The sequence below is a fragment of the Euwallacea similis genome, chromosome 16 (genome assembly GCF_039881205.1).
Source record: "Euwallacea similis isolate ESF13 chromosome 16, ESF131.1, whole genome shotgun sequence".
Taxonomy (NCBI): Eukaryota; Metazoa; Arthropoda; class Insecta; order Coleoptera; family Curculionidae; genus Euwallacea; species Euwallacea similis.
In genome coordinates this window covers 2,179,802-2,207,239 of record NC_089624.1, presented here as the reverse complement: position 1 = coordinate 2,207,239, position 27,438 = coordinate 2,179,802, and the positions used below count along the sequence as shown (strand labels likewise).

Here is a 27,438-nt window from a genome sequence, read left to right as displayed (position 1 = left end):
TTGTTCTCTAAAATAAAAACTCCCCTTTTGTGATATGTTATATTTGACTGGTTCTACTCTAGATCATCAGTATTTACTGTAATCACAAAAGTACCTCCATAACAATAATCGTTTAAATAAGTTTCATTATTTTATTGAATTAAAATAATATATACAATAATTAATAAAAACAAGCTTCCCATAAAATAATAATCTACAGGGCCATAATGCGTGATAAGCCATTTAGTTTAATCGAAAGCCACTGAATTTTGAATCCAGTAGACGAAATTGAATATAATAGATAATAAAATATCCTTTATAAATCAATAATTTAATTAACACACTTTACACAAGTTTCGGTTTTCATAGTTCTGCGTTTCAACATGATTTCAGTAGTGCACAGAGATATAAGATTTCACCAAATTATTTATTGTTTGAAGGAAAATGGCCGCTTTCGCAACAGACGCATGAGGAGCTAATTGAAAGCACTGTTTATCTGGCAAAAGGGACCACCTTCCTTTTTACTAAATTGTGACGTGTCTGTGTACCGATAAGTCGTAAACATTTTAATGCATTGCACTTTACTATAGCTAAATATAGAGATTTGTCACTCGATTTCATTTAACTCTCTAAAGCAAGAAGCTATAAAAGTTAGGTGGTAATATAGTACCTACGAGTCCTCACGTATTATTTAAATTGGACAAACCTGACAGTGGTTTTTGTGAAACGTTTAAAACGGTCGGTTTATAAACTGTCACAAAAATTCGGCCAATCCAGAGCTGCCTACCTAGAACGTATTTAACACGAGGGCTTCTCAGTCAGAAATGAGAGCCATCGCGTGATCGCACCGAAATTTGCCCTCAAAATCGCGCACTTTTGCAGTCACAAGAGCTTAAAATTACTTTGACCATTCCAATTTCTAATAATTATTTATTATTTTATCGTTATTACTAAAGTAGACGTTTCAACTATTTTTAGATACATATTTTCTTATATGCCATTAATTACTAACCTAAACGAAGTTGGTTTTAGGATCTCGTATCTATGACTTTGAGATTTTCTTTCAGCAAATGCATATCTATAGCCTAGAGTAGAAAATATGTATCTAGTTTTGTCGATGGTCGCAATTCAACCGTAAAAAAAATAAAGGGACTTAGAATTTACAGTACACCAAATAAATAAAATTAGTAAGGTAGGGTCTTAAAATCCGCACTCCTTTCAATTTTTGTTTAAGCAGGCGAAATTTCGAATTTCGGGAAGTTTTCTGGACAGTATCTAAGATTCCAATATGAGCTAAAATAATTCAAAGACTAGAAAAGGAGGTAGGATCTTAAGGTTGCAAAACGTAGGCGTGTTTAACGAATAAGTGAGGAGGGTTTACGAAACAAATAGCTCCCTTCTGTGCTAAAAAATAGATGTACGGATTATGATATTCTCCCTTAAAACTTTTTTCTTTGTTCATGAACTAAACATTGAAATCTTTAGTTGACATAAAACTACAAGAAATGGTATTTTTGCTTTAATTAAAACAATTTTGCGTATATGGATCTCCATTTGAGTTTACTATACTATACTAAATAATTGTATTTATTGTAATAATATACATAATTGTGCAAATCCAAATTCTGCAGTTACCACGTTTATCGATTCCCTGAAGGTTTAATAAAACATTGAACAAAATTGCTATAAAAATGCCCAAGATCTACAGTTCAAAGGACTTGAGATGATGAAGTCGATACCAAAATATTTTAGAATTTATAGGAGGCACATTTTGTGATACGGTATAAATGGAGAGAATGGAGATTCATGTTGAAACTGTTCGAGTTCTAATCGCGCTTGTAATTCGCAATATAATCGGAGTTAGTTAAAATTTCAAGCTATTATCTAAAAAAAGACGCAAAATTTAAAAGAAATGAGTGAGACATTTTTACGTGCTATGCAGGATGGTCCACTTTTTTATAACAAAATTGTTATCACTTATAATACTCAAAAAATATTACTGATTTGCCATATAAGTGATTTTCCAAAAACTCTTCCTAACTTACATGCAAGGTGATAAACTTTCAAAGTTTTTAAAACTTTATTTCATGGTTCTTTTTTGAGCTATTAAGTTGAAATTTAATACACATATTACTCTTTATAATTAAGACGCACCCCCACAGCAATAATCGTAATCGTATTAAGACATACACCGGGTCTATTGGCACAAATCAGAAGTTCTGTACCATGAAACTCCAAATTTATTGAAATTTATTTACTGAATTCCTATTTACTAAGTCAATATAAATTCAAACTTAATCATTCGACATTTTCATTGACCGTCAACATCTGAGTTCTGAGTGTTTCCCTTAATTTGAAATTAAAACATCAGTTTAATTTCCGGTGAAAGTGTAGGTTTCATAAAGCCATCCTATATTTTAATGTTTGCATAGTTTTATGTCGTTTTAATAATCAATGTAACAAAAAAAAATAATAAGGGAGAACTGCTAAGATGCCCGGTATACGAGGGTTAATAAAAAAAAAACAAAGATTTGCAGGTGGTACAATTAAGTTGCCATGACGATGTAGTGAACACTGGGGATGGAAGGAAGGTAATTATGAACAATCGATTCATAAAGTAATGTAATTTTGACTCCTAAGATTTACCGAAATCGACTAATCTGGGTTAAAAGTAGTGGACGTAATTGGTCGAATGACTTAAGTTTAATTATCTGGGTGAATGCATCATGAATGACAAAGACTGGAAAGTCTCAGCCAATGTGAAAAATCTACACACTGCTTTGAATTCAACGACAGAATAAGTTTGGTCGTAAAGTTAGCTTATTCCACAATCATCATCAATCATCGAATATTATTGTAGCAAGAAACGTTATAAAATTTCTTCAGCTCATTGCATGTGCCATATTGGACAACATTGCATCATTCCAGTCCTCACCATGGTTGTAAGTCTGATGCTGATGTTGATCAAGTTATTGTCAAATTTATTGATATCTTTTTATCAAACCTCGTATGTAGTACGAAAGATGAACGGATTTATGAGGGTTAAATTAAAATGTTAAGGGTGTTTTTCCCACGACCACTGAACTAGCGTTTTGGCGTCATACGACTCATCCAATCATTTGTAACCATAGGCAATTTGCGACAAAACGCTCAAAACACGGTTCTTCTAGGTAACAGAAAGACAATGTAAATTGGTAAGTCAAATTCTCCTGTAAATCCCTAATTTACTGCGGGTTGTGCTATCTGGTTACAGTCGACATTCAGCTTGGGGACATCAAACTGCTGCGAAAGCGTTTTGTGTGTTCATGAGAATTTTGATTTTCCTTTTTAGTTTTTTTCATAAAACGATTTATTTGATTCTTGTGAAATTTTATATATGTAAGTACATAATTATTTTTAACAATTCTATAAAGTTTAAATACAATTTAATTTGTTTTGGGGCCCTCCCTATTAAAATTTAATTATCTATTACATACAACAATTACTCTATTTGTCCTTGCCGATTATTTTTACAGAAGTGCCATGATCGTTTATTAATAATAAGTTCTTTTTTTGTCAAGAACTTTGGGGATTGATTTCTATCGAAACGAGCTTGGTAGTAGGTAATGTAAAAATACCACTGAGTATTTCCAAGCTAAAATGTTACGTTGCGTGCTTCACAAACAATCCCGTTCCTTTCAATTTACCTAAAATATCCGCATTTATAGGTCGTGGGTGAAATATTTAAAGAAAAACCCATATATAGAACCACAATGACGTGAACCACAATGCTTTGTATTCGTAAACCCAAAGTGTTTGAATATGCAGAGACGTTATACGAATATACTCATTTTCTAAGATGCTTGGCTAAATTACGGTTCCCTAACAATTAGTAATTTCTAAGCGCCGAGGCCAATATTTCTTGGCCCACTTCGTACACTGGACACGACTGTCATACAATAAAATAAATATAAGTAAAAGTTCAGCATCACAATAAATACCAGCCTCGTCGACTAAACCATTTTTTCTAGGAACTGACCTAGACTACAGGCACGAAGAGAAAAGAAAACATGTAACTAAAATCAAATCGGTTTATGTTTAAAATCTCGGTTATTTAAAGATACCAACTACAAAGTTATACAATTTACCAGTTTTGTTTGCCGTAATATATGGTATCCATGTTGCAAACAACACACCTATTTTATACATACAAATTAATTAATAATGAACTAGTAGAGAAAAAAATGAGACTATGTACACTGAAATTTTATATAAGGGTCGTCCCGGCAACCGAGAGGCACGTGCAAGGTCAGTGAACGGAGCCCGGCTATCGGGACTCCACCACGTAATTGTCGCAAGTTGCTTTTTGGGGTATACAATCTATAGCAAGAAAACCTTGCCAGTTCTCGAGAAAGCGTGCACACCCTGATTTGCCCCAATCCCGATACGGATACAAACGGAAAAAATTATGCGCAAACACACACAGACACACTCCTCCAGGCGCATACCAAACCTCAAGGAGACGCCTCCCCGCCCAATCATTCCGCCAACCGAGAAAACCCCGCCCATTTGACGCTGTTCTGTACACGCGCGCACGTAACAAAAACTAATTTTGCCCCGCCCGGAGCTAGGCTCCTCCCTCTCTCGTCGTTCGTGACGAGCCATTCGTCGTATTCTAGGCAACAGCTGATCCCGACGGGTTCGGCACCGTCGAATTGTCGGCGTCGGGAGCGTGGCCTGATTGGCTCCCGCCTCCGGCCGAGTTACTGTCCTGTGTCGTCCCACCTTCCGCCTGGCCTTGATTTGACTGCATGCCTCGTGGTATCAGGACGTTGTTCAGGGATGGTTGTATACTTAATTCTGCAAAAGGAGAAAATCATATTTTAGTAACAGTCTTTCACAACTAAAAAAACTTTCACAAAAAAAACAACTGGTAGTCACGTAAGTCATAGGTAAAGTCAAGCTCCACATGGCTTTAAACACCATTTCGCGCAATTCATTATCATGCAACGCATTTTGAACGCATTAACAATTGGGTTGTTGTGCTCGATACAGTTTAATTTCATTTTTCAAGTACCTCACAGTATTCGCTCATTTGTAAAACCAGGAATCATAAAACTTTAAGGCACAAACTATGGATGAGCTGTAATACTACCTTTCTAATGGGAAACTTATTCATTTTAGTTTGTTTTTAAATTCTATTCAAATGTTGGTTTACAGGGAAAAATCAGGTATTTCAAATAACAGCTTTTATATCTCATTATTTCAGGATTTCTACATACTTAACAAGTGATTATGTAAAATGACGTCATGCGTTGGGCGACACTCTGAACGCACCCGACTCACAGCTGATATCGGATGCTTGTTGAACAAATGTAATGATCATTCAAGTCATGGTCAACGATATAGTTTCAGTTTACTACTGAATGACGTTTATGTGCTCCCAAATTATTGGCTTTAAAAGGTTTATTATTAATACTGGAGATCAAAATATGCCTATTTATGCACTAACCTAAGCATGTATACACCTTCTAATTACACATACTTTAAACTGCAAGAAATACAAACTAACAACACATAAAATATGTAAATATTACTTACCTTGTTCGGTAAAATTAAACAGAGGAGGCAATTCGTTGCCATTAGGCAACCGAGTGCCTGGTTCCCTGAGTTCGTTGAAGAAGGCATGGGCGCATGCTTGCAACGGGCTGATGCGGGCCGAGGGGGTGTACTCTAAGAGGCGAGCCACCAATTCGATGGCCTCAGGAGGAGTCCTAGCACGAAATACCTGGACAAGGAAAATCGTTGGAAAAATGTACCTTTGCCTGCAACTATATAGAGCTATCGACAAAAAACGTTCAGTATACAGTGAATATAAGACGATAATTAATTATTCAAAATTGTTAGTACTCACTGCCACGTTTGATCTATTGGGAATTCCAAAATTAAATATGAAAAAGCAAGTAATTCGAGACACTTGACAGTGACATTATCACTTTCACAATGTCTTGAAATTCCTTATAGTATTTGATTATAATGCCATTTTACATCAACCGTTTTCGATAACGTTTCTTGTTGAAGGCTCTTAATAATTAGTATTAATTAATAATATATTTTATTGAAACCAACAAAAAAGCTGTATAACGATCCATTTCGATTTTATTAGCTAACAAGACCGGTGTTCTGCCATAGATGCGTTGATTAATGTGTTGAAGACGTAAACGAGCGAGACAATTTCTAGATAAGTGTGTAGTTCCGCAAGATTTACGGAATTTTCAATTTTTTTTGTCACACTTAACAATACCCTGCCAGCCATGTCAGAACGCAGTAACACAAGTCTCATGCACTTTTCACCTGTCGGTAAGAAATTTGTAGGTTAAAAATTGGATTTACTGTAGAGAGGAGAAATTTAATTGTATAGTTTAATCATTATCTCAGTTACAGGGTTGAGTATATGTGCCGGAATGGTTCAATTATTGACAAATGAAAAGAGAATAAGAATTTGGAGGATTTCCTTAACTCAAACACCCTAAATACAATATGTACAACATAAGCATGCACTAAAGAATATTGGAAATTATACTACAAAATTAAGAGATTATATAAATCTGATTGCAGCACTTTGTAGAAGGTAAAGTGCCTATCTAAATGTAAACTTTATTGTGATCCTATGGAATCATAAAAACTTTAGCAATGCGTCCTTATGTTAGAAATTGTAAGCATACAGGGTGGTCCTCCGGCAGTTGCATCGATTATGTAACTACAAAGGGAAAAAATCCGAAAATTTGGTGATGTACCCAAGTCAAAGGAGACAATCTACATAAAATATTTTTGACTGTAACTTTCGCGCGGTTTAAATTACAGAAAACAACTTTTTAGGCTCTTGTACTAAATTTTGAAATAGAAGCTAAATATGTAATTTGATATTTTAGAAACCCTCAAGTTTCATTCTAATAATAGTTACATATCTTAAAGTCTCTTATATCAACCTCAAAACGCAATTTTAAATGTAAACGGTGCTATAGCCGAATATTAGAGGAAATGACGTATTTACATGATACGCTCATCACATCGAAATATTAAGCTGCACATAGTCTCGACTTAATTTGAAATTATTTCAGATAATGAAGCAGATAATCCAATGGGGCTACGATCAACATCCAATTCTCACCCTACACGTGAACGATTATAGAGAAAGACAAGCGCGCATACAAACTCATCATGTGACTTACTCGTATGCGCTGATGTGCAGTAGAGCACCGCGGCATTGACATTGTCGTCAGCATGAGCTGGAACCATAAACAGAGGCGCGATTACAGACCTTTTTGTTAGTTCTTGGCTTCAAATGTGGATGATCATAGATGTTTAAGACGGTTACAAATTAATCGCAGGCTATATGGCATAAGCCATACGGGGTTGTCAGTTCTACAATGCATACCATTTAGATCTCCTAAATGCAAAAAAATACAATGAAGCTTAAATGACAAAAAAATTTAGTATTTTGCTACTTTTTATATCCACCTTGAGTATATTAAATATATTTATCTGCTATAGCTCTTGAAATATAAATTAGCAAAATGTCACTTTTTTATTTTTGACAAAAACGATTAAATTTAATTACAGCCAGTGTCCAGAATTATAATTCGTTTTGCACATTATTTTTTAACACTCAAACAACATTAAGCGTGTTTCTACACTTTTAACAATTCTCTGGTAAACAACTATTCTCTGATTGCACTGTGTTTAGAAGGCATTATATGTTTCTAATACCCACTCATCTATGATGTCTTAACAACTGTCAATTTCTTATGCCGCTAATTTTTCTAACATTTCTAAGGTATCTAGATCTTACACTCCAATAATAATCAACTTAAATGTTTCAATCAATCAATGAATTAGGGACTCTATTGTCGAAATTTATAACTTGTTGCCAACATGCATGTTTACATTCTTTTCATAATACCTTCAGTACTATGACTTATTAGCCTGCTAGAAGGTGGACTTTTAATAAATTTTAAAATAACATTTTTTTTTAATTTCCCTAACTCTGTATTTGTTTGCCTCTACGAGATCCCAATGATATGCATTGCAAAAATGACTAAGTGAGAACTTTTAGCGGTATGTCTCATGTAGTTAAAAATTACGCAAAGCGATAGAAATCACACACTTTTTCCCTTTATTTGTAACAGCCATGAACAGAATTTGATAAGAAATGTTTATAATTTGAAATTTATAAATTTCAAATTCTACAAAATATTAAAAGATGAAATTTTAACGCTTAGAAAATAATAACTCTTAAATCGATATTCCTGTAAATTTTTGGCTCTAAATCAAAGAAAGAACGCAAACGATTGAACCTATTGCCGGCCATATATTTATTGACGAATTAAAGAAAGCGCCATAGTATATAATTGTCAAAAGTTACATCTTGCTGCGGAGTACAAATTCTACCAAAAAAATCGATATGTTCATTTTCCTTACACCTTACGTTTACAAATTTATAAATCCAACATAGCAACTGGGAGTGAGGTAAGGATTACTCATTTTAAAAATAAAATTTGAACGAAAACCTAGAACTTACCATAAATTAGGCAAAGCAAAGCACATTATAAAGTTAACTTTAGTAATTGGACATATTTTCACTCTTTATGGTTATTCAAATGCCAATTGCTAACTCATTTAGAGACATATATTCGCAACAGCTTGTAGAACTCGTTATTTCAAGATACAAAAAGTGTAATGTACAAGTTTACACTTACCTGTTGCCAAGGATGAGATTTGATTTGGGGAAATTTGAACTCGGTATAATTTGGGTTCATTTCCTTGATTTGGTCCTTAGTAGGCGTGCCGAGAACCTTAATGATTTCTACCAGCTGATCTACGCCCGAGTCGCCGGGGAAAATCGGCTGTCCGAGCAATAGTTCAGCAAGAACGCAGCCTGCTGACCATACGTCAATTTTCGTGGTGTAATCAATGGCTCCGAATATCAGTTCCGGAGCCCTAAAATGTTTAAAAGATTTTTCAAGATTCATTTTTAAATAAACACACATTATTCTCAAATTTATTTCTTCGCATTTCATCCTATATCTGATCTACAAGATGTTTCAGAAAAAGATGGTGCTGTTTTGGCTGTACGTAACCTGTAAAAACCTTATTAGAACAACTATAAGAGGACCTTGGCCGTCCAGATCTATTTTTTTTTTAATTAATTTTTTAATATTTGACGATAAAGTTATGAAATGGTGTAGACAATAACTGTGAGGGAAAATCCCCCCAGTGGTGCAGTTATCAGCATGTCATTGAACAGTTTTAAGAAAAAAGTGCTTGACACTGTTTTTTCCGAAAATAAAAATTAACATCTAAATAAGACACCTTGTTTATCCCTAAAAGGGAATATTTAGAAAAAGTTAAACGTTGTATGTAAATGTAACCAAAACAGTGTGTATAATCCTTATTCCGAAACATCTCATAGAATAGACATTTCATTTAATGACTAATTTATACCTATTCATATCAATTATTCTGAATGTTTTAATAATGGATCCCCTACCTGTAATATCGACTACAGATGTAAGAGACGTTAGGCTCGCCTTTGACCAAATGCTTGGCGCTACCGAAATCGCAGAGTTTGAGCACGCCGCTTTCCGGATCAAGCAGCAGATTCTGAGGCTTAATATCTCTGTGACAGATGCCCAATGAGTGGATGTATGCCAGAGATCGGAACAGCTGATACATGTACAACTAAAAGGCAAACATTAACATGGAAGTTCGAGCAGTGTCTACTTTGCGTACCTTAATAAAGCTAATAGGTATAGTTTGTTTGGATTTGCTATAATGCCGGGCCACCTTATAAACAGTTTCGGGAATATATTCCAAAACCAGGTTCAGGTACACCTCATCTTTCTATAAGAAGAGAAATATAACAAAATGGCCTAAGGAGTGTAAAAAGAGAACTGACCTTATCCCCACTGGAATAGAAAAAGTATTTAAGTTTAACTATATTACAATGCTCTAACTTCCGCATGATCTGAAGCTCTCGATTCTAAAAATCAAAATGTAGTATCTTATCTTATAATAGGGCAGTAATCTTAGAATATGGTTCCTAAATTCAAACCTTAAATCTCTTGTCTTGCAGTACTTTCTTGATGGCGACTAGTTCACTGGTTTCACATAATTTTGCTTGGTAGACAACACCAAAACTGCCGTTACCGATTACTTTGGTATCAGTATAGCTGACTTCTTGGGGTCGATCAGGGCCTTGGCCTGGCGTTGCTACCACAGTCGTCACCTTACTGCCATCTTTGCCTGAACGGTCACCAAAAGAAAAGAAAATTGAAAAATTAGAAAATCACATCATTCACGTCCTCACCTAGGCAAAAGCATTTGAACTTAACCAATAAATTGGGGAGTATAGCAACCCCCAAAAAAAACATTTTTGTTTCCATTTATTAACATTATACTGCGGCGCATTTAAAACATTATAAATCTGCTATAATGAAACCAATTTGGAATATTTACAGGAATTGAACCAATTCAAAATTATTCACAGATACTACGTTTACATCAAGCTTGCGTGAGAATACTCAATAGTCGTGTTTATAAATGATTAAAGTGTAATTATCTGCGTTACAGTCTTGGCTATTGCGATGGTTCTGGAGGTACCAAAGGGGGAACTGTAGTTGGTTCCCAGTGAAACAAACGATTTAACAGTCATGAAAGAATCGCATGCTCGCTTATCTACATAATATGAAAATGAGATTTGTTAACACATTGCTGGCTACGTTTCTGCCGTTCGCGAGTGTTAAATTAATTAGGAACCAATAAATACTAGTAAATGAACTCCATTACAAGGCTTTCAAATTAGAGCTACTACAAAAACGCTCTAGTTGTTACCAATTAAAATGACATCAAATATGTCTGACGATAAGGCGAATGTGGAGCAATATCCATACGGTACCACCACTACAATATTTTATTGAATCATTTAATGATAAGGATACGAGTGCAGGGTCAAAAAAGGGAAAAAACTGATACTTCACAAAATCAATTACTTATTCCTTAAGAAATAAACTTAGTCAATACTATTTTTGATAAAGCAGACCAGCCTCTCGAGTTATCAACAATCAGCTGATGGTCTGAACCAAGGCGCAATAAACCAGTTTATAGCTGGGGAATTATATAACTTCGACTGATTGACACTACCTGATTTAACTTTGGAAGTGGAAATATATTTCTCCATGGATTCTTCGTCTAGCGTTTCTCTGTGACCTTTACGGTTCTCCTTTAGAGTCTGCCCAGCCATTCGGATGATTTGGACTTATTCAAGCAATAATTTTTATTTAAAAAAAACTAGTCTATATTCAGGTGACGCGTGACACTGCGAAGTGCTAGATTTGACACAGCTTCAGTTACTATCTTGAATAGGTATTAATTAAAAGTAAATTATACAACGAGCACAAAAGGCTGCTAAGTAGTTATTTTGAGCAAGCTGTATATAATACTTTTTCAATTACTATAATGTTTTGTGAAAAATAGTAGTATATTATCTTACCACGAGTAAAAATGAGTCTTTTTTTGCTACAGCCAGGAATTGAACACAATGCCATGTTGTGACCCAATTGAACTGCTTATATTTCCAAACGCATCAAAATGCGAAATAGTTTTAAATTATGTCGATAGATTTTTTGGCGGAAAATCCAGAAACGTCGTTTAAGTTTTTAATTTCTCGAGGTGTGCCCCAAATCTCCATTTGTTTTAACGGAAAACCCTGTATATTTTTTTACACAGTGTGTCGCATTTAAAAAATTTAAATGCGACACACTGTTTATAAAATTACATATTACCCCTAGGCGTTAAAGTAGCACTTTATACGCGCGTTCTCAGGTAAATAATATTGCACTTAAAGGTCGTTTCAAAGAAATGGATTCACTGCCTTAAAACTTTAAAATTCAATACAGCTTTCAATGTTTACTTGTTTTACCTCATTGCTGAAAATATCGCAACAAAGCCATAGGAAATAGGCTTATTTTCTTATAGTTGCGCATGCAACTTGTAGAAAAGGAAACTAAACGAAAACCTTGGATTTTTAATATCATTTTTATGACCAACATATCATATGTCAATAAATGCAATATCCTGACAATCGCAGGACAAGTAGTTTGGATATTAATAAGTTTACTTAATGTACACAAAACCAATCATTAATCATCCACATTAATATATGATTTTCGGCTGGTCGTGACGGACTAACGTCCTTTTTTAAAGTAAACTTTTTAATGCGATGGATTTCTGGATGTTATATTTGTCCCTGACTGAAAATGATAGATTTTGCAGTCTATCTATTTTGGTTGCTTGGAAACGGCATCAACCACATCAAAAACTTGACTTTAAGAATGGATGTTTCGTATTTGCCCCTATATTTGGAATATGATCCGTATCTGTCACATGAAGGTTTCCATTTTTAACGAAGAGATTTTCAATCTCAGCCTGAACTATTTAAGTAAATAAAGTGACTTTTAAATTTAAACTAGAAACATTTATAATTGTATTAGTTCTTAGTTTTTCGCAATAAAATCGGCATTTTTTTTTTACTAACACGTACATTTACCAGCGATTAATATCAACTTTATTAATGCGTTCACTCCGGTCACTCGTGAAAGAATCTCTATTATTGATCGCCCTTATTAATAGACTTGTTTGTTAAATAACTATTTTCGCTACTATTAAGAATCCCGTGATGGTTATGAATATTAATAACGCCAGGAAAGTTAAACCAAACAGTCTGATTACATTTGATTGATGCTATAACACTGGACCCTGTCACTTAAGTTTACTGAATGAAAGAACCAAACCATAAATTGAATCAATTAGAGGTAATATGGTAGGAGGCTAAAATATGAATTTATTTTAAAACCTAAACGTACATGTTTTTCGTTCAATATCCCACTTCTTTTGTAGCTTTCTAAAGCAACAAAAAATATGATCAATATGGTACTCTTCGTTTTCTTCATTAGCGTATTTGTCTATAGGAGAAATAATCCCTAGAGTAGCTTGTTTTTGTTTGTCACACAAATTCTCGATATTCAAGCCATACTTCAAGCTTCGTGATTTGCGCCCCTTCCTCTCATCACACTGTTCTGACAAATCTGGGTTGTTGGCCACTTTAGCCAGAAACTTAATGTCTGCACTCGTTATAGACATTCTGTCGTCTATTTGACTGATTTTCAAACTACTAAACGGAATATTGACATGATCGATAAGAACATTTTCAGGTTTCTTTTACCCCACTAACACTCACTTTTATAAGAAATAGGCTATACTAATGATATACCTAGATTCGGCACTGAAAAATGACTAAAATAAGTATATCATTCGGGTTTCTAAGGAGAAGGAAAAGATGAGACCGTCGAGGTCATAGCTTAGAGGTCGATTAATGTTCCCCGCTATGTAACCTTGCAAGGCAGATATATTAAATACCTATTTAGTTGTTAGGCAAATTTAGATCATTTGTCGCTAGATATTGAAGAGGAATTATTATTAATGAAATACCATTAAAAAGGTTGCTTAAGTAACGTCCAAACCAATTCCTAAATAAAATTCTATGAAACTCTAGCAGTAAGACATCCCTGGCTGCTATTATCATTATTATACGTTAACGAGGTATTCTATAAACAATTCTTTATAGTTGACTTTATAGACCTCATTATTAACTGTGGGATTACCATTCCCATTGTTTGATTTTTTTGGATATTACGATGAATATGAGGACAAATCAAGGTATATACAAAATCTGACTTAAAGCTTGATTCCGGTCTGTCCCGTAATAAGCCGGCTAATAATTTCAGAGAAAATATAAGATATTTACTGAGCATAAGAATTTTGCTTAAAACGATAAAAACCCGTCTTCTATTCCTTAAAAGCCTACTAAATACATTATTAACAGTGGATTAATTTAATATAAAATTTCAACATATTTATAGATAAAGTTATTTTTGATAGTGCTATCACTAGACTATGCGTAGAAATTAAAGTTTCAATTCCTCGTCAATTCCGCACATTATGATGTAATCGCAGATGGTATGTACTACCAAAGGTTATGACAGTTTTTAAAACCATGCACTTAAACAATGCGAGTCCAAATCGAAACAAAGCATGTTAGAATGCAGGTATCGAAAATTCTCAAATCAATTATTCAATGTCACAATTACAAAATCAATAAAAGCACGCGCTAAAGTTAGCAAAAAAAGGAAGTTGTTAATTATAGTGTGTCTACATTATTTACTTAACTAACATTTGGGTACTCATATCAGAATATATCGAACAGTAAATAAACTAGAATGAGTTATAAAAGTAACAGTTAGATATTTGTAAACTTGTTTGTAAGTTATTTTTGTATTAACTTTCAGCATGACGTGCGTGCCGTATCTGTTGACATACGACATACGTAAAAGGAATAGGTGAATACATCGAGGTATAACACCGATGAGAATTGATCGAATTATCATTTCACATTCGCTCATGTAAATTGCGGAAAACGGGTTGGAAAATGACAGTCCACGTAAATAAATATCTAATAGCTAATAAAAAAATATATTAAGTCGGCTTAAATTTTGCCTTTCCATAAGAATAGGATTGCTGCCGAAATAATTTAATTTTATGGCAGTAATGCTAGCAAGTCATGTATTTGTTGCAGTCTGGCAAGGTTGATTTTGGCTTTATTCTTGCGTAGACAGTCTTGATCTTGCATTCATGCATCTAGTATTGGTTTTCCATTTTATGTAAGACCAAAACTTGTTTGCTCATCACAGCATAACTTTGGCAGGCCAATATTTTTAGATCAAAGGTACTGACCGTACACTGCATGGGAACTCTAAGGTACCTACACTCCCAAAAGATGATGTTTGGTTGGGACTTATTTTTGGATGGTGACCTACCACCCAACATGTGATTTCCATAAAATGATAACAAAATTTCAAGAGCACCCGTACTGTTATCATTATCTATTCATTTAAAAATAAAATTAATTTGCATGTTGATATGACGCATTACTATGTAAGTGCACCTTGTATATAAAAGGTGCACCATACTCTACCTATTACCGTGCTCATAACTCTAATAAAGGACATATTGGTCGAAATATTTATCAATCTACCTACCGCTACCTTGGCTAATTTTCTACTGGTAAACTTAGAACAGAAGTGGTAGTCAAAAATAAAACCCAACTATTTTGGTTTTTTTTCAAAAATATAGAAACTAACAATGCTAATAAAAGTTGAAAATATCCTTTACCTTGCACTGATAAATTAGGGCCTTATGAGGCTAAATCTAATGACTTTAGATGTCAACATTAAAAAAAAAAAGTCATTTATGAAAGGGGCTAAATTACATAATGTAAATATGTATTAACCTGATGACAGTATTGTATTAAATGTATGAAGCGCGTTATTCAAAAACTTATACTGAATCAAATAAAAACCATAAAACAACAAACCATACTGATGAACTGAAAGTTGGAATAGAAAGGGTTTTATTTCCACCAATGCAAAAAAACATATTCAGATGAAATGAGAAATATTTCCATGAATGTGTCATTGATCATGAAAATTGTACTAAATATCTAAATCTCCGAAAACTAAAAAAAGCTAGGTATGCAAGTAGGAATTTGAAATATGTCTAAGTATATCCTAATAGGTCAGATGTTAATGTTATAAAATTAACATACCTACCTGTAAGTACTTAATTTGTTATGATTCAAATTTAATAATTAAATTAAAAAGTTTCTCTTCTATTTTCTGAAGTAGGTTACTGCAATGTTGTTTATTATAATTACTTAACCAATGTTTACTAGGAAAAGATTGATAAAGTGCAAAACAGGTGCATTAGATTTGATTTTGAGACCTGCGTATATCATCAACTAACACCTGCATATAATCAAGAAAACTCTAAAATTCAATCTTGCAGTGAAACAACAATTTACAATCTTTGTACAAAAAAATTTGTATAAGAGTAAACTTCCACTATATATCCATAATTTAGAATTAGAATGCATTTGCAGAGACTTGTATTGAAAAATGTTGTAAGGTTTGATATTCTACGATGTAGATCAGATAATTAAAAAAAAGGTTTGCTTATAAGACTTTATTAATAAGTGTTCTAAATTCACATGTTTATTTTTAAATTGTCAACTACTCTAGAATTTTAAAATTGTACTCCAATAATAATTTTCTACTAAGAATGTAAGCCTTATATTACTGTCTTTTTCAGGCAGGATGCATACACAATAAATACTGTAAATCACAGGTCTTATGACCCCATCCAGTCTATAACAAGTAAGCGCGTCATTTTGCTAAACAGTATATTCCTAAACTGGATGGTTTTAAAAGTAAAATGTATTGCCAATTACTCGCCAACACATGACGCCATACATTCTTTCTTACAAACATTAGTTCCAGGACAAAGTTGTTATCTTATATTTCATCATGGGGATTTCTAGAAGAAACTTTCATAATGTACTTTTCTCAGTTCAAGTGTATCACCTTTCTCAATGCACACTGTTTCAAGACTTGAATGTGGCAATTATAGTATTATATAATTGAGGAGTAGTACCATGATGTTCTAAAGATGATTCAATTTCTTCATTTTCCCTGTATTAGTCCTTTTCTCTTTCCTAGTTTCCTCTATGTTTTGAATTTTTTTTTACAGCATCAATGTATTTCAAATTTGTATACAGCCACTGATATGATTTATAAACTGAACAGCAGTTAAAGTCAATGGTTTCTAAGTGTCAGTATAGCAATTCTTATAGCTAATAGAAGAAACATATCATCAGTATATCACAGGACTTAGCAGGAGGCAAAAGGCTAATGAAGGTGTATTCTTTCAGATATTTGAGGGAAAAACATGCACCACCTTACTTCATTCTCAGTGTGGCACTTCTACACCTCACAAAGGCCACAAACACTTTTGAAATAAAAAATTCCGTAGGAAAGTATGACAAATACTTAATAGGGGGATTCTGTCTTAAATTTTTGTCAGGAACAATTTATTGTCTTTATTCCACTTGCATAGTTCAACAAGCCATGTTGTACTGGCAACTGACCAAAAAATGTCAATGAAAACACAATTATAACTAAAATGAAAGAATGTGACAGCAATAACCAATGTTTCCAATTCCACGACAGTGTCGTTTTTTTTTTGCCCATGTAGTAGACATTTTTCAAAAAACTTTAAAAAAATGTCACAGACAGAATAGCACATGCTAGCTTAGTTGAGCCGAGATATAAGATAAAATTTAGAATATTATAAAAACTGTGATCTTTTTACTTGTTTCTCCTTGCTTCTGGTAAAATATGATAATACTAAATTAGCTTCAGAAAAAAGTTCTTATAAAGCTATTAAATTTCTTGGAAATTACATTAATCAAGACCTAAATGGGTACTGTTTTGGCTGAAGATATAACCATTTATTGGGTGTTTTGACTTCACCACTGAAGTTCTAAAGTAAGGAACAATCCCAAGGCAATATAAAGGCCACTGCTCTAATGGTCATCAATTGGGAGTGGCCTACTTAAAAATTAGAGCATAAAATGTTCATGCATCATTTAGTATTTTTAGCATAAGTAAATAAACCAAAATTTTAAAAAGGGATTCATGTTTGCAACAAATTGGTGAGATGGGCATGAAATTATGTCACAGGTTGAGGATTCCTCAAAAAGGCTAATGGATTTTCAGCAGGTTGAAAATTAGGGGTGGAAGATTGGATAGGTGGAGAGCTCAGAAAATCGTGATTTTCTGAGGGAGAAAGGATATCCAAAGGGGTTGTCATGAAAAGTGAGTTTCATATTTTTCAATCCTACGTGGACATAAAAAAAATCAAGTATTGGAGGACACAAATGAACTTGGTCGAATTTTGACAGGAGCGGCCATGTTGGTGCGCACAGGCAGGAGATAACTGGAGACGTAACTTCCGAGGGTACTTACTGCTGATTTTCATGCCTCCCAGAGGGGGATTTAACGGCTGCTTGTTGCCCTCAGCAAAGGAAGTCGTTCTTGGTCGCCCACTCATGCTTTCTAGTCACTAAAGTCCTAAGCCCATACACCTATCACATTTCCTTTTGCACCACTTTATTGAGATGTTTCGGCCTCCCGGGCAGTAGTATTGTTGCAGTACGACTCGTTACACGGAAATACAACCCGAACAATTCATTTCATAGCTAAAATTTTCTTTTTTTAAACCATTTTTCACTGAGATCAGGCTTCACCTTCTCATTAAATTCTCGATGTTCAGACATTGACCTGATCGGGTATTTCCGCTACCAATCACGGCGTTTACGTCTGCGACGAATTTTGCCGAACCACACATCGATACTTTTTATCCCATGTATAGTGGCGCCATCGCCTATAAAGTTTAATAACATACTAATAACAAGAACACTGTAAAAATTACAAAATTTAGATTTTTAAAGTTAATTGAACATACTTTTAAATATAACTTTCAAAAATAAATTGGAAGTATCAATTTTCCACAAGAAATTTATTTACCGTGACTCAGAAATAACTATGATATACCTTGATGTGGGATAACCCTCCACATACATATACCGTTTATTTTCTATTGTCCTCAGGTAATTGCTTTGAACTAAGTATGAATATGGTAATCAGGCCAGGGCAACTCATCATCACATGAAAATTGATATCGCTCATTTAAATTTACTTTAATATTCCTTTCCAAAATCATTTTATGACGTTTTACGTTTTAAGTAAACTTGGGAAGGAAATTCAATCGTTGAAGCGATTTCAGCAGACCAGTGTATGTGTTTGGAATAAGTATAGAAAATACCTTTTTTGTATACCAGATACATCACAGCTGAGATGCATGATAATATATATGGACATATATATATATATATATATATATATATATATTATGTCTGACGTCACTAGATGTTTCATCTCTGAGAATGAATGGTTTACAATTATGCAACTTAGTAGACTTCTTCAATTGGGGTACCTTAAGGTAAAAACAATGCAACTAATACGATGATATACGCATTCATAAAATACATACAGAGAAAAAATGTGTCTTCTTTTTTAGTTGTGCTACAGACAAGCGATACTGCATACTTCATGACGCGACACGATAGTTATAAATATACTTCAAAACAATGTAATAATAATTGTCATATGTCACAGTGATAAAAGAATGTCCGAAACGTCATTACCATGTGCCAAAACATTTTCAACATTTTGAAATCGCAGCGGTTTATCACTAATTTTAATCAGAGCTTGAAATTTATTACCAATTATTCGAATATATCCTCAAAAGGTGCCATGGCTAATTTAGAAAAAGCTAAAAAACTGGCAGCCTACCAGGCAGTAGACAATCATATCGAGAATGGGGACATTATAGGTATCGGCAGCGGTTCTACAGTGATATATGTCGTTGAAAGACTAGCGCAAAGGGTTCAAGCAGAGAAACTAATCATTTCTTGTGTTCCTACATCGTTCCAAGCAAGACAGTTAGTGATAAAGCATAAATTGACTTTGACCAACTTGGACATCAATCCCAAACTCAATGTGTGCATAGATGGGGCTGATGAAGTGGATTCTAATCTTAACTTGATCAAAGGTGGTGGAGGGTGCCTGTTACAAGAGAAAGTTGTCGCCAGTTGTGCTGATAAACTAATTATTGTTGCTGATTATACCAAGAATAGCTGTAAATTAGGTTAGTTTCCTAGTTGATATAGTTCTTCAAATAATATAACACTATTCTAGGTGATCAGTACAAAAAGGGCATTCCCATAGAGGTAGCTCCCATGGCATATGTGCCTATAAAACGTGTCTTGGAATCAAAATATAAAGGCCAATTCGTTCTCAGAATGGCAGTGAATAAGGCTGGGCCAGTGGTAACTGACAATGGAAACTTTATATTAGATTGGAAAGATTTTGATCAAAATTTACCATGGGAACAAGTAAACAGTGAAATAATGCTAATTCCAGGAGTGGTAGACACAGGGTTATTTATTAAAATGGCACACAAGGCATATTTTGGTATGAATGATGGAACAGTAGCAGTCCAAGAATCTTAAAATATGAAGGTGGACATTACTGCTATGGTGTTAGAGCTAATTAGAGATTTAGTATGAGATAAAAGTAAATCAACACTCTCTAAAGCAAATAATAATGTTTTCTGCTAATGAATTTAAAAACAAGGTAGGTATTTAGAACAATACTTTATAGCTACTACATCAATGTTTTGATGACTACCTGGAAAATAATTTCAATGGAAACCACTAGACTAATACTATGTATATTTTTTTATCTGTAGGATAGTTGTCCAGACTTCCTCTATCTAGATTAAAAGGATGAAATGGGTTTTGTTTGTTATCTGTGGATTTAAAATATTTTTGTATATAAAATATATTAATAAAAACTATTGAGTTTATGCAAGATATTTTTATTTTGAAAACTATAAATTGAAAACAGAAACTGTAAAAAAATGCATTATCAAAAATAATAATTTACGAACCACATACAAATCATTTACAAAATCCTCTCTTTCATAACAGAGAGGTGAATCCTCAAACTGAAATTTCACAACTTATAAACTAGGATCATTCATGACTAGATAAAATTAAAAGAGAACACTCAAAAACATGCACAGTACACACATATTTAGTTAGTAAAGACTAGTTTTCTTCATGATCCTTAAAAACTCTTCTTGACTTATTTCTCCATCACCATCTCTGTCAGCTTCATCTATCATTTCTTGCAATTCCTCATCTGTAAGATTCTCCCCCAATTCCTTTGCTACTCTCTTCAAGTTTTTGAAGCTGATTTTCCCCGTCTCATCATCATCAAATAGCCTGGAACATACTTTTACCAGTTGAATTAACAAATTCTCAATGCAATACTTACCTGAAGGCTTTCAGAATCTCTTCCCTTGAATCTTTTTCAGCCATCTTTAATGACATTAACTCTAAGAAATCTTCATAAGATATTTTGCCTGTGCCTGCTTTATCTATGTCTGCAATCATTTTTTTAATTTCTTCCTACAAGGAACTTTCAGAAACTATGAATGAATACGATATAATAACTGACCTTCTTTGGTTCAAATCCCAATGCTCGGATGGCTACTTTCAGATCTTTTGCATCAATTCTTCCACAACCTTGAGAGTCAAACAAATCAAATGCTTCTTTAATATCATTTTTTTGATCCTCACTCAGTTCAAATTTGGGGCCGGATTTTTTCCTTGGAGGTGCTGAGGTCTTCTTCAGCGCCCCAGTTTGGCTCTGGCTTTGGGCCTATTAGTAGTGATTTGATAACGTTAAAAAATAAAAGTTAACCAATTTTTTTTATTTACCATTATTGATGATATTTACTGATTTCGCTTGATAATATGTAGTGTTAAATGTTGGTATTCTTTGGTCTTCAATCAAATAGAAGTTAAAAAATAGCTAGCGACTTTGGTTGCTCCGGTTTCTAAATTTTATTTTGTTTGTTGGAAATATGTTTGTATTTTCAATTGTTTTTTTTTGTTGGATCAATCGAGTGTCAGCAGCAAATGCGTCATTCTTCAATGGCTGAACTGATGACATCATGCTGTATGCGCATTTGTTACAATGCAAACTTTCCATCTTAGCGGAAGACGTAGTAGCGTTCTTATAGCATCGTCTCGAATGGGTTTACGATCTATTGATAACATTATTTTAACATAAATAAACATAGAGTTATTTTTTTAAATAGATTATAGGTACACAAAATATACACCTTTTTATGAAATATAATATCAGTAAAATAAATCAAAATTAAGGCCATTAGCTACTTTTTGTCATCTTTGAAATACAAAAACGATAATTCATATAAATTTGGATCTGAATTGTAGCACTTCCTCACCACGTCTATAAACCAGAAGCACAAATGCGCCAACTGATCTCGGGTGGTAATAGCTATGAAAGCTCCTGCTGCTTCCATTGAATGTTGGTGAGAATCGAATAATGTTATCTACGACAAAAATACTGAAACAAAAATTAATTAAACTGCCAAAACACTAACAGTGTTACTCTTCTTTTGGAAAAGAAACAACACTGTTCGAATATCTGCAATTAAAGCCACATATAGATCTTCCATAGCCCCTTTATGCTGTTTCAACCACTCCTTGTAATTGCGTTTAATGTTCTCGCATAGAGACGTGGACAAACGTTGCATGTAAATAGAACTTTTCTGAAATACAATTCTACTCACCATGCACAATCAACATTTTTTAAATTGGTAATAGCATTTTGAATAAATACTTTTTCTCCACAACCCCCCACGAAAGCAAACATAATCAACGGGAATAGTAGTCGTGAAAGCAAATACTAACACACGCGTTTGTTAGAGTGAAATTTGAAAAAATCCAGGACCGTATTTTTAAAAAAATGAAGTCAATGATGGCTACAGGAAAACGAAACGTCGGATATGAAATATGATAATACCATGTTGTAAAGGGCACAATTGTTTTTCTCGATTTACTAGTAAAGCTGTAAAGTAGGGTCAAAATAAAATTAAAAACCCTGTACAAAACTCTCAAGAAAGTTTCTTAACAAACGCACGTGATTGCAGCTCTTGCTTGCCAGAGATACTTTCTTCGCTTGTTATGTAAATAACTATTACCCATTCCACTAAATTCGCTATCTTATCTTCAGTATATTTCAAGGCTTCAGGAATGTTTAAGTTAATGTCTTTTAAAAGCTTTTTGTTACTGAGTTCCTCGTGTAGTTTGTTTCCCTCCAGCATGCTCATTGCCAATAAATGAATCAGTCTAATGTTCAGACTTTCATGGGGATGATTTATCTACAAAAATCGAAGTTATGAACTTTAGTTGAGACTTCTCAGCAACGTACCTACAATAACATTGTACTCGTGGCACTTGGAAGCCATAAGAATAGCAATGAGCGTGCATGCATTGCTTCCATTAGTTTTATTGTGGATGTTGTAATGGGATTGGCAGAATTTCTGTTCGAACCATGTTATACGGATTACACCTTCCCCAATATGTTGTGTTTCGTATTCAGGGAAAAATGGTAATTCAATGTTTCTGCAAAGCATAGTTAGCATCTACGGTTGTAATTTGGATAGTGAAAAATACTATATATTAATAGCATTACACATATCTGAAATAACTGAAGGAAATATCAGAGATTTTTGACAAGTATCATTATCTCCAGGTTCCGTAATCATGCGGCGACGTTGACTGTCGATTGGTGGGTATCTGGTACCTTAAATTAATATATTTCATCCCTATTCCATTCATGGGGTTAAATAAGGAAAAAGGTACTAATTTAGGATATTAAACGCATATTACTCGCTAGACGAAATTGCCTATGGTGGCCACTCCATGGGTTCACTACTCGTATGCTCACATTTACACTGTGTGCCGGCATGCTTTGTGCAATTATCACAAATAAAATGCACAAAAAGGACTTATAAATTATATGCTTTGTCCAGTCCATGTATCCGGTTTCGCCACGCTGTTGTTTTTTCACAAATCAATTATTATTTATGTTTAAAAAATTCGAATTTTAAGTATGTGAAAGAAATAAAATTTTTATATCATTTTGTCAAGAAAATGTGCCAAATTTCTTGACAATCTGATGCAGAAAATTTTATGTATTCTCCTTATGTTTACCAATGGAAAAGAGTCAATACCACAAAAAGCATCAACAGACTTTTTTTACTTTAATTTCATATACCGAGTTAACTTTTTTTCGATATTCAATATCATTAAAAAGAAAATTAAGCAGACATTTTTATAGACTCTTTACAATGCAACGAAATTCCTAGAATCATTGTTAAAAAACACTGTATATTTCATGTTTCATCTAATCGATTTGCTCACTATTGACAGGATCATCTTTTCTAACAGAATATTTCAACACTTTTCCCAAAATCTTATGGCACTCCAACGGATCTAACCCTTTAGGAACAGAAACTTTAATTTTTATATCACTATCTCGAAGTTTATGTCCAATTACTAGATTTTTTCCATACACAAGACTTTTTCCAAGTTTCTTGAAGCAGGGTATTTCAGAGGGCTGAATTTGCTTCAGTGGTTGCCCTAATGAAACTTCTACATCCCGAATAAGAGCAACCATTTTCTTGAGCTCGTTGGGTTCTAATGAACACTTGTGATCAGTTCCTTTCAGATTTTTATTCAGAGTTATATGGCGTTCTATAATTTTCGCTCCTAAGGCGACTGCTGCAACAGTTATATGAATGTCCAATTCATGTCCTGAGTATCCTATTGGTATATCAGGAAATAATGCTTGAAACTCTGGAATTACTTTCAAATTTACGTCTTTATATGGAGTTGGATAGGCTGAGACGCAATGTAATATAGCGAAATCTTTATGGTAGCTTGAAACTAGTTGATAAATCGTTTTTACAAAATTTACATCCGCCATTCCTACAAGAGCGTGTATAAGTATTAAAATTTTAGTTTGTTCTATATTGTCTAGTATATTTTATGTACCAGTTGATATTATTAAGGGAATACCGGATTGAGCGGCTTTCATCATTAAGAAATGGTTATTGAAATCTCCTGAACCGATTTTGACAAATGGAACATTAATACTTTTCAGAAAATCAAATGATTGGGGATCCATTGCAGAAGCAGTGAACAGTATTCCGAGTTCCTGTAAGGAAGTTATAATGAAATAAAGATAAAGTTGTTAATACATGCTGACAGCGTTTTTAAAACTACATTGTTCTTAAGTATAGAACCTATTTTCTATCTCAGATTTATTTGAATTCCAAGTTATTTTTTAGTTCAAGAAGATTATACCTACATAGAGACAGAAGCTTATATTTTCCCTTGATTTTGAGGTGGAAACATTTACTTACTTTTGAATAGGTTTGTAGTTGAAGAAATTCTTCTTCTGAAAATTCAAGGTGTTGTTTGTGACTCCCATAAGTTTCACCCCAGGAATTTGGACCTTCATAAATGGCATCAAGTGCAGATTGAGTAAATTTCTCTGTTAGGCATGTTTTTTGGAACTTTACGCAGTCCACCCCACATTCCTCAAATTAAGTTTTTACACCCTTCTTGCAAGATGTTTATTCAACTTACCTTTGCCACTTTAATTAGTTGTTTTGCCACATTAATATCACCCTGATGGTTTTGTCCAATTTCCGCGATTATAAATGTTTTCTCAGATGCTTTGATTTGACTTAATATATTCATTTTTTTATTTATTTTTGCTATATTTTCTTGAAAGTAAAACTATTACTAAACTAACCACAAGATGTAAATGAATTACTTTACTGAGCTGGATAGCTCAATTGCTTAACAATGATAACAATAAAACTCAAATTAAATTTTCCACTTTACTTTATTCAACAATTACTTTTCATCTTTTCCTTTCATACTTCCAAACATAGACTGGTGCTCTATCCTTATCTCCCTTTTTTACTCTCTTGGGTGGTAACACATTGCTCTTGTTTTCTACAGCTCTTCTTATCTCAAGTTTTTCTTGTGTAATAGCCAACTCCTTCTCTCTATTAATTCGTTTTGCCAATTCTTTATACATGGACTGCCGTATTCTCGCTGACTTCTAAAATATATAATATGGACAACTTAGAATTATAAATTCAATGTGATACAATCAACATACTTCCAATGTTTCAGGATCTATATCAGGCAATTCAACTGTTGACAATTTATCCACATTTACACCCAAACTTGTTTTTTTCTTTTTATCAAAGAAAATATGTTTATTTTCAGTGACATGGTCAACGCTGGTAAGGTGCAACTGAGCTTGAAGTTTTTCAATTTTCCTTTGTTCCTGGGTTCTTTTTGTTATAATATATTTTAGATCTTGTGTTCGCATCAGGTGAATTTGGTCAGGGGTATCTTCAGGTTCTACCTCTTTTTCGAAGTGTTTTCCTATTAGAGATGTTAATAAAGTTATGAGGAAAATTAACTATAAGAACCTAACTAATTCTATGGCATACAATATTAAAATTTGGCAGTAAATTTTAAAAAATGGCCATAAAATAATTCACATTTAAAAAAAAGTAAATTTGTTATGTGGAAAAAAAATAGATAAGCTTATCTTATTCAAGGTAACATTAGAATTTCAGCCTTCACTTCACTTAAAACCAACAAGTTAGTTAAATTAATTTAGAGAAATTAGCGAAATTTGATTTTTGTAAAATATCTAGTAAGTCATGAACTTTTTTGAAAAAACGAGTAGTCTTAAAACAATTTCTTAAAAGTGTAATTCTTTCCCCTTTTAATAAACTTTGTAAATCTGTTAATTACTTTATATACATTTTAAAAATTAAGAGGGTCAGACAAGGCTTACCGTCTTCAATTTTGGAATTAATCATGTGGTGATAAAACTCATCTGGATTTTTATTCAAAACCCGTTTTCTCAAGGATTTAAGTATATTTTTTTTATCATTATAGTCTTTTGCTCTTTTTTGGTAATCCTTATGCTTTTCTAGGAGGCCTAAGTGCTGTCTTTCCTCAGGTTGATGCCTTTCTCGATGAGTTTTCTGATGACCTTTAGCTGCTTTTTTCCACACGGACATAGCGTATACTTTATGGATGACTACTTTAATATAAAATTTCTTAACTCTTAAAAGCTTTTTACAAAAAATATGTAAAATAATAGAAACAACGTTCTTCAAAAAATGTTACAAGACAACATAGCCTAATAATTTGAAAACAAGTAAAGTGTGATTTCGGACCAATAGTATTCTTCTAGTTTAATGACATATAAATGACAGTAATGACAGTTCATGAATGAATGGGAATTCAGAACATGTGTTTTTACGATTTTTACTATATCGTACTATAATTTTACACTACCGTCGAGGTAGTAATTGTTTATTCGCCTGTTTTTTTTTCGGCAAATATTAAAACATACTTATATCAAAATAGTTAAGATCAATTTATAATTCTGTAGTAGAAAGGAATAAACATATATAATGCAAACAATTAAACATTAAAATTTATTAGTGTCATTTTTAGTTTATTTGTAGCTTTGTAAGATAGAAAAATAAACACTAAATGAATATAAGGAGGAAGGCTTAGCGTATATGCCTTATTTTATAGTTACTACTAGAGACCTATCTAGTACATCCTTCTTTATTACTATTTGCCATACAGAAAACACTTTGACTCGCTTTGAGTATGTTACATGAGCAACCATAATTAGATACTGGAGCGGATAATTAACGGTACTGTTTGGAGAACAGAAGCTTGCGTATCCCGAATTAAATTTTAAGTGCATAATTAATTTTTGATATCAGTACCTCAATTTTCAGTGAATAGATCGCCTTGTCATAAAGGATGTTAAACATGTATTCTCATATTATTCTTTCTTCAATAAAACTAAAAAAAAGGTTTCGAACTTGAGTGAAATAAGAAGTAAATCATTCATTCATAAATTTTACTACGATTATCGAATGGAACATAAAAGGCAAATGATATCT

General features: G+C 33.3%; 6 protein-coding genes across 7 annotated transcripts; 1 reads left to right on the top strand and 5 right to left on the bottom strand.

The window, feature by feature from the left end:
- Positions 1 to 117: 117 nt before the first annotated feature.
- On the bottom strand, positions 118 to 18,269 carry LOC136414088 (glycogen synthase kinase-3 beta-like). Of its 2 annotated transcripts, none has more exons than XM_066397899.1 (8): positions 17,937 to 18,269; positions 10,073 to 10,263; positions 9,917 to 10,000; positions 9,751 to 9,861; positions 9,509 to 9,699; positions 8,718 to 8,958; positions 5,560 to 5,746; positions 118 to 4,818 (listed from the first exon to the last, which is right to left on the bottom strand). In XM_066397899.1, the coding sequence occupies exons 1-8, from the start codon at positions 18,019 to 18,021 to the stop codon at positions 4,634 to 4,636; spliced, it is 1,275 nt and encodes a 424-aa protein (XP_066253996.1). In that variant the 5' UTR covers positions 18,022 to 18,269; the 3' UTR covers positions 118 to 4,633. The 2 variants fall into 2 exon arrangements, with proteins under 2 accessions (XP_066253996.1, XP_066253995.1); XM_066397898.1 differs by lacking the exon at positions 17,937 to 18,269 and adding an exon at positions 12,882 to 13,019.
- Positions 18,270 to 19,157: 888 nt separating this feature from the next.
- Rpi (Ribose-5-phosphate isomerase) lies at positions 19,158 to 20,289 on the top strand. The gene is made up of 2 exons (XM_066397917.1): positions 19,158 to 19,680; positions 19,731 to 20,289. The coding sequence occupies exons 1-2, from the start codon at positions 19,179 to 19,181 to the stop codon at positions 20,042 to 20,044; spliced, it is 816 nt and encodes a 271-aa protein (XP_066254014.1). The 5' UTR covers positions 19,158 to 19,178; the 3' UTR covers positions 20,045 to 20,289.
- A 107-nt stretch (positions 20,290 to 20,396) lies between these two features.
- LOC136414104 (uncharacterized) lies at positions 20,397 to 21,475 on the bottom strand. Its single transcript, XM_066397923.1, has 4 exons — positions 21,320 to 21,475; positions 21,057 to 21,260; positions 20,874 to 21,007; positions 20,397 to 20,821 (listed from the first exon to the last, which is right to left on the bottom strand). The coding sequence occupies exons 1-4, from the start codon at positions 21,320 to 21,322 to the stop codon at positions 20,635 to 20,637; spliced, it is 528 nt and encodes a 175-aa protein (XP_066254020.1). The 5' UTR covers positions 21,323 to 21,475; the 3' UTR covers positions 20,397 to 20,634.
- A 272-nt stretch (positions 21,476 to 21,747) lies between these two features.
- LOC136414099 (uncharacterized) lies at positions 21,748 to 23,157 on the bottom strand. The gene is made up of 4 exons (XM_066397919.1): positions 22,846 to 23,157; positions 22,612 to 22,791; positions 22,012 to 22,179; positions 21,748 to 21,960 (listed from the first exon to the last, which is right to left on the bottom strand). Exons 1-4 carry the CDS (start codon positions 23,053 to 23,055, stop codon positions 21,778 to 21,780), a joined length of 741 nt encoding a protein of 246 aa, XP_066254016.1. The 5' UTR covers positions 23,056 to 23,157; the 3' UTR covers positions 21,748 to 21,777.
- Positions 23,158 to 23,796: 639 nt separating this feature from the next.
- NANS (N-acetylneuraminic acid synthase) lies at positions 23,797 to 25,213 on the bottom strand. The gene is made up of 4 exons (XM_066397909.1): positions 25,067 to 25,213; positions 24,841 to 25,017; positions 24,470 to 24,632; positions 23,797 to 24,403 (listed from the first exon to the last, which is right to left on the bottom strand). The coding sequence occupies exons 1-4, from the start codon at positions 25,178 to 25,180 to the stop codon at positions 23,820 to 23,822; spliced, it is 1,038 nt and encodes a 345-aa protein (XP_066254006.1). The 5' UTR covers positions 25,181 to 25,213; the 3' UTR covers positions 23,797 to 23,819.
- Positions 25,214 to 25,309: 96 nt separating this feature from the next.
- LOC136414100 (probable U3 small nucleolar RNA-associated protein 11) lies at positions 25,310 to 26,639 on the bottom strand. Its single transcript, XM_066397920.1, has 3 exons — positions 26,304 to 26,639; positions 25,611 to 25,882; positions 25,310 to 25,550 (listed from the first exon to the last, which is right to left on the bottom strand). The coding sequence occupies exons 1-3, from the start codon at positions 26,530 to 26,532 to the stop codon at positions 25,347 to 25,349; spliced, it is 705 nt and encodes a 234-aa protein (XP_066254017.1). The 5' UTR covers positions 26,533 to 26,639; the 3' UTR covers positions 25,310 to 25,346.
- Between the last annotated feature and the right edge of the window lie 799 nt (positions 26,640 to 27,438).

Excerpts from the sequence above, each read along its gene's own strand:
- LOC136414100 (XM_066397920.1), bottom strand. The coding sequence starts at position 26,532 with ATGTCCGTGTGGAAAAAAGCAGCTAAAGGTCATCAGAAAACTCATCGA. Across the intron at positions 25,883-26,303 it reads TAATTCCAAAATTGAAGACG|GAAAACACTTCGAAAAAGAG; the intron begins GTAAGCCTTGTC and ends CATCTCTAATAG. Across the intron at positions 25,551-25,610 it reads TAGATCCTGAAACATTGGAA|AAGTCAGCGAGAATACGGCA; the intron begins GTATGTTGATTG and ends TATATATTTTAG.
- LOC136414104 (XM_066397923.1), bottom strand. Across the intron at positions 21,008-21,056 it reads TGGGATTTGAACCAAAGAAG|GAAGAAATTAAAAAAATGAT; the intron begins GTCAGTTATTAT and ends AGTTCCTTGTAG. Across the intron at positions 20,822-20,873 it reads GAGATTCTGAAAGCCTTCAG|GCTATTTGATGATGATGAGA; the intron begins GTAAGTATTGCA and ends AGTATGTTCCAG.
- Rpi (XM_066397917.1), top strand. The coding sequence starts at position 19,179 with ATGTGCCAAAACATTTTCAACATTTTGAAATCGCAGCGGTTTATCACT. Across the intron at positions 19,681-19,730 it reads CAAGAATAGCTGTAAATTAG|GTGATCAGTACAAAAAGGGC; the intron begins GTTAGTTTCCTA and ends ACACTATTCTAG.
- LOC136414088 (XM_066397899.1), bottom strand. The coding sequence starts at position 18,021 with ATGAGTGGGCGACCAAGAACGACTTCCTTTGCTGAGGGCAACAAGCAG. Across the intron at positions 10,264-17,936 it reads GGGAGGCATGAAAATCAGCA|GCAAAGATGGCAGTAAGGTG; the intron begins GTAAGTACCCTC and ends GTGACCGTTCAG. Across the intron at positions 10,001-10,072 it reads TGCAAGACAAGAGATTTAAG|AATCGAGAGCTTCAGATCAT; the intron begins GTTTGAATTTAG and ends TTTGATTTTTAG.
- LOC136414099 (XM_066397919.1), bottom strand. The coding sequence starts at position 23,055 with ATGCTAACTATGCTTTGCAGAAACATTGAATTACCATTTTTCCCTGAA. Across the intron at positions 22,792-22,845 it reads GCCACGAGTACAATGTTATT|ATAAATCATCCCCATGAAAG; the intron begins GTAGGTACGTTG and ends CGATTTTTGTAG. Across the intron at positions 22,180-22,611 it reads TAGCGAATTTAGTGGAATGG|AAAAGTTCTATTTACATGCA; the intron begins GTAATAGTTATT and ends ATTGTATTTCAG.
- NANS (XM_066397909.1), bottom strand. The coding sequence starts at position 25,180 with ATGAATATATTAAGTCAAATCAAAGCATCTGAGAAAACATTTATAATC. Across the intron at positions 25,018-25,066 it reads AACTAATTAAAGTGGCAAAG|GAATGTGGGGTGGACTGCGT; the intron begins GTAAGTTGAATA and ends ACTTAATTTGAG. Across the intron at positions 24,633-24,840 it reads AACTACAAACCTATTCAAAA|GAACTCGGAATACTGTTCAC; the intron begins GTAAGTAAATGT and ends ACTTCCTTACAG.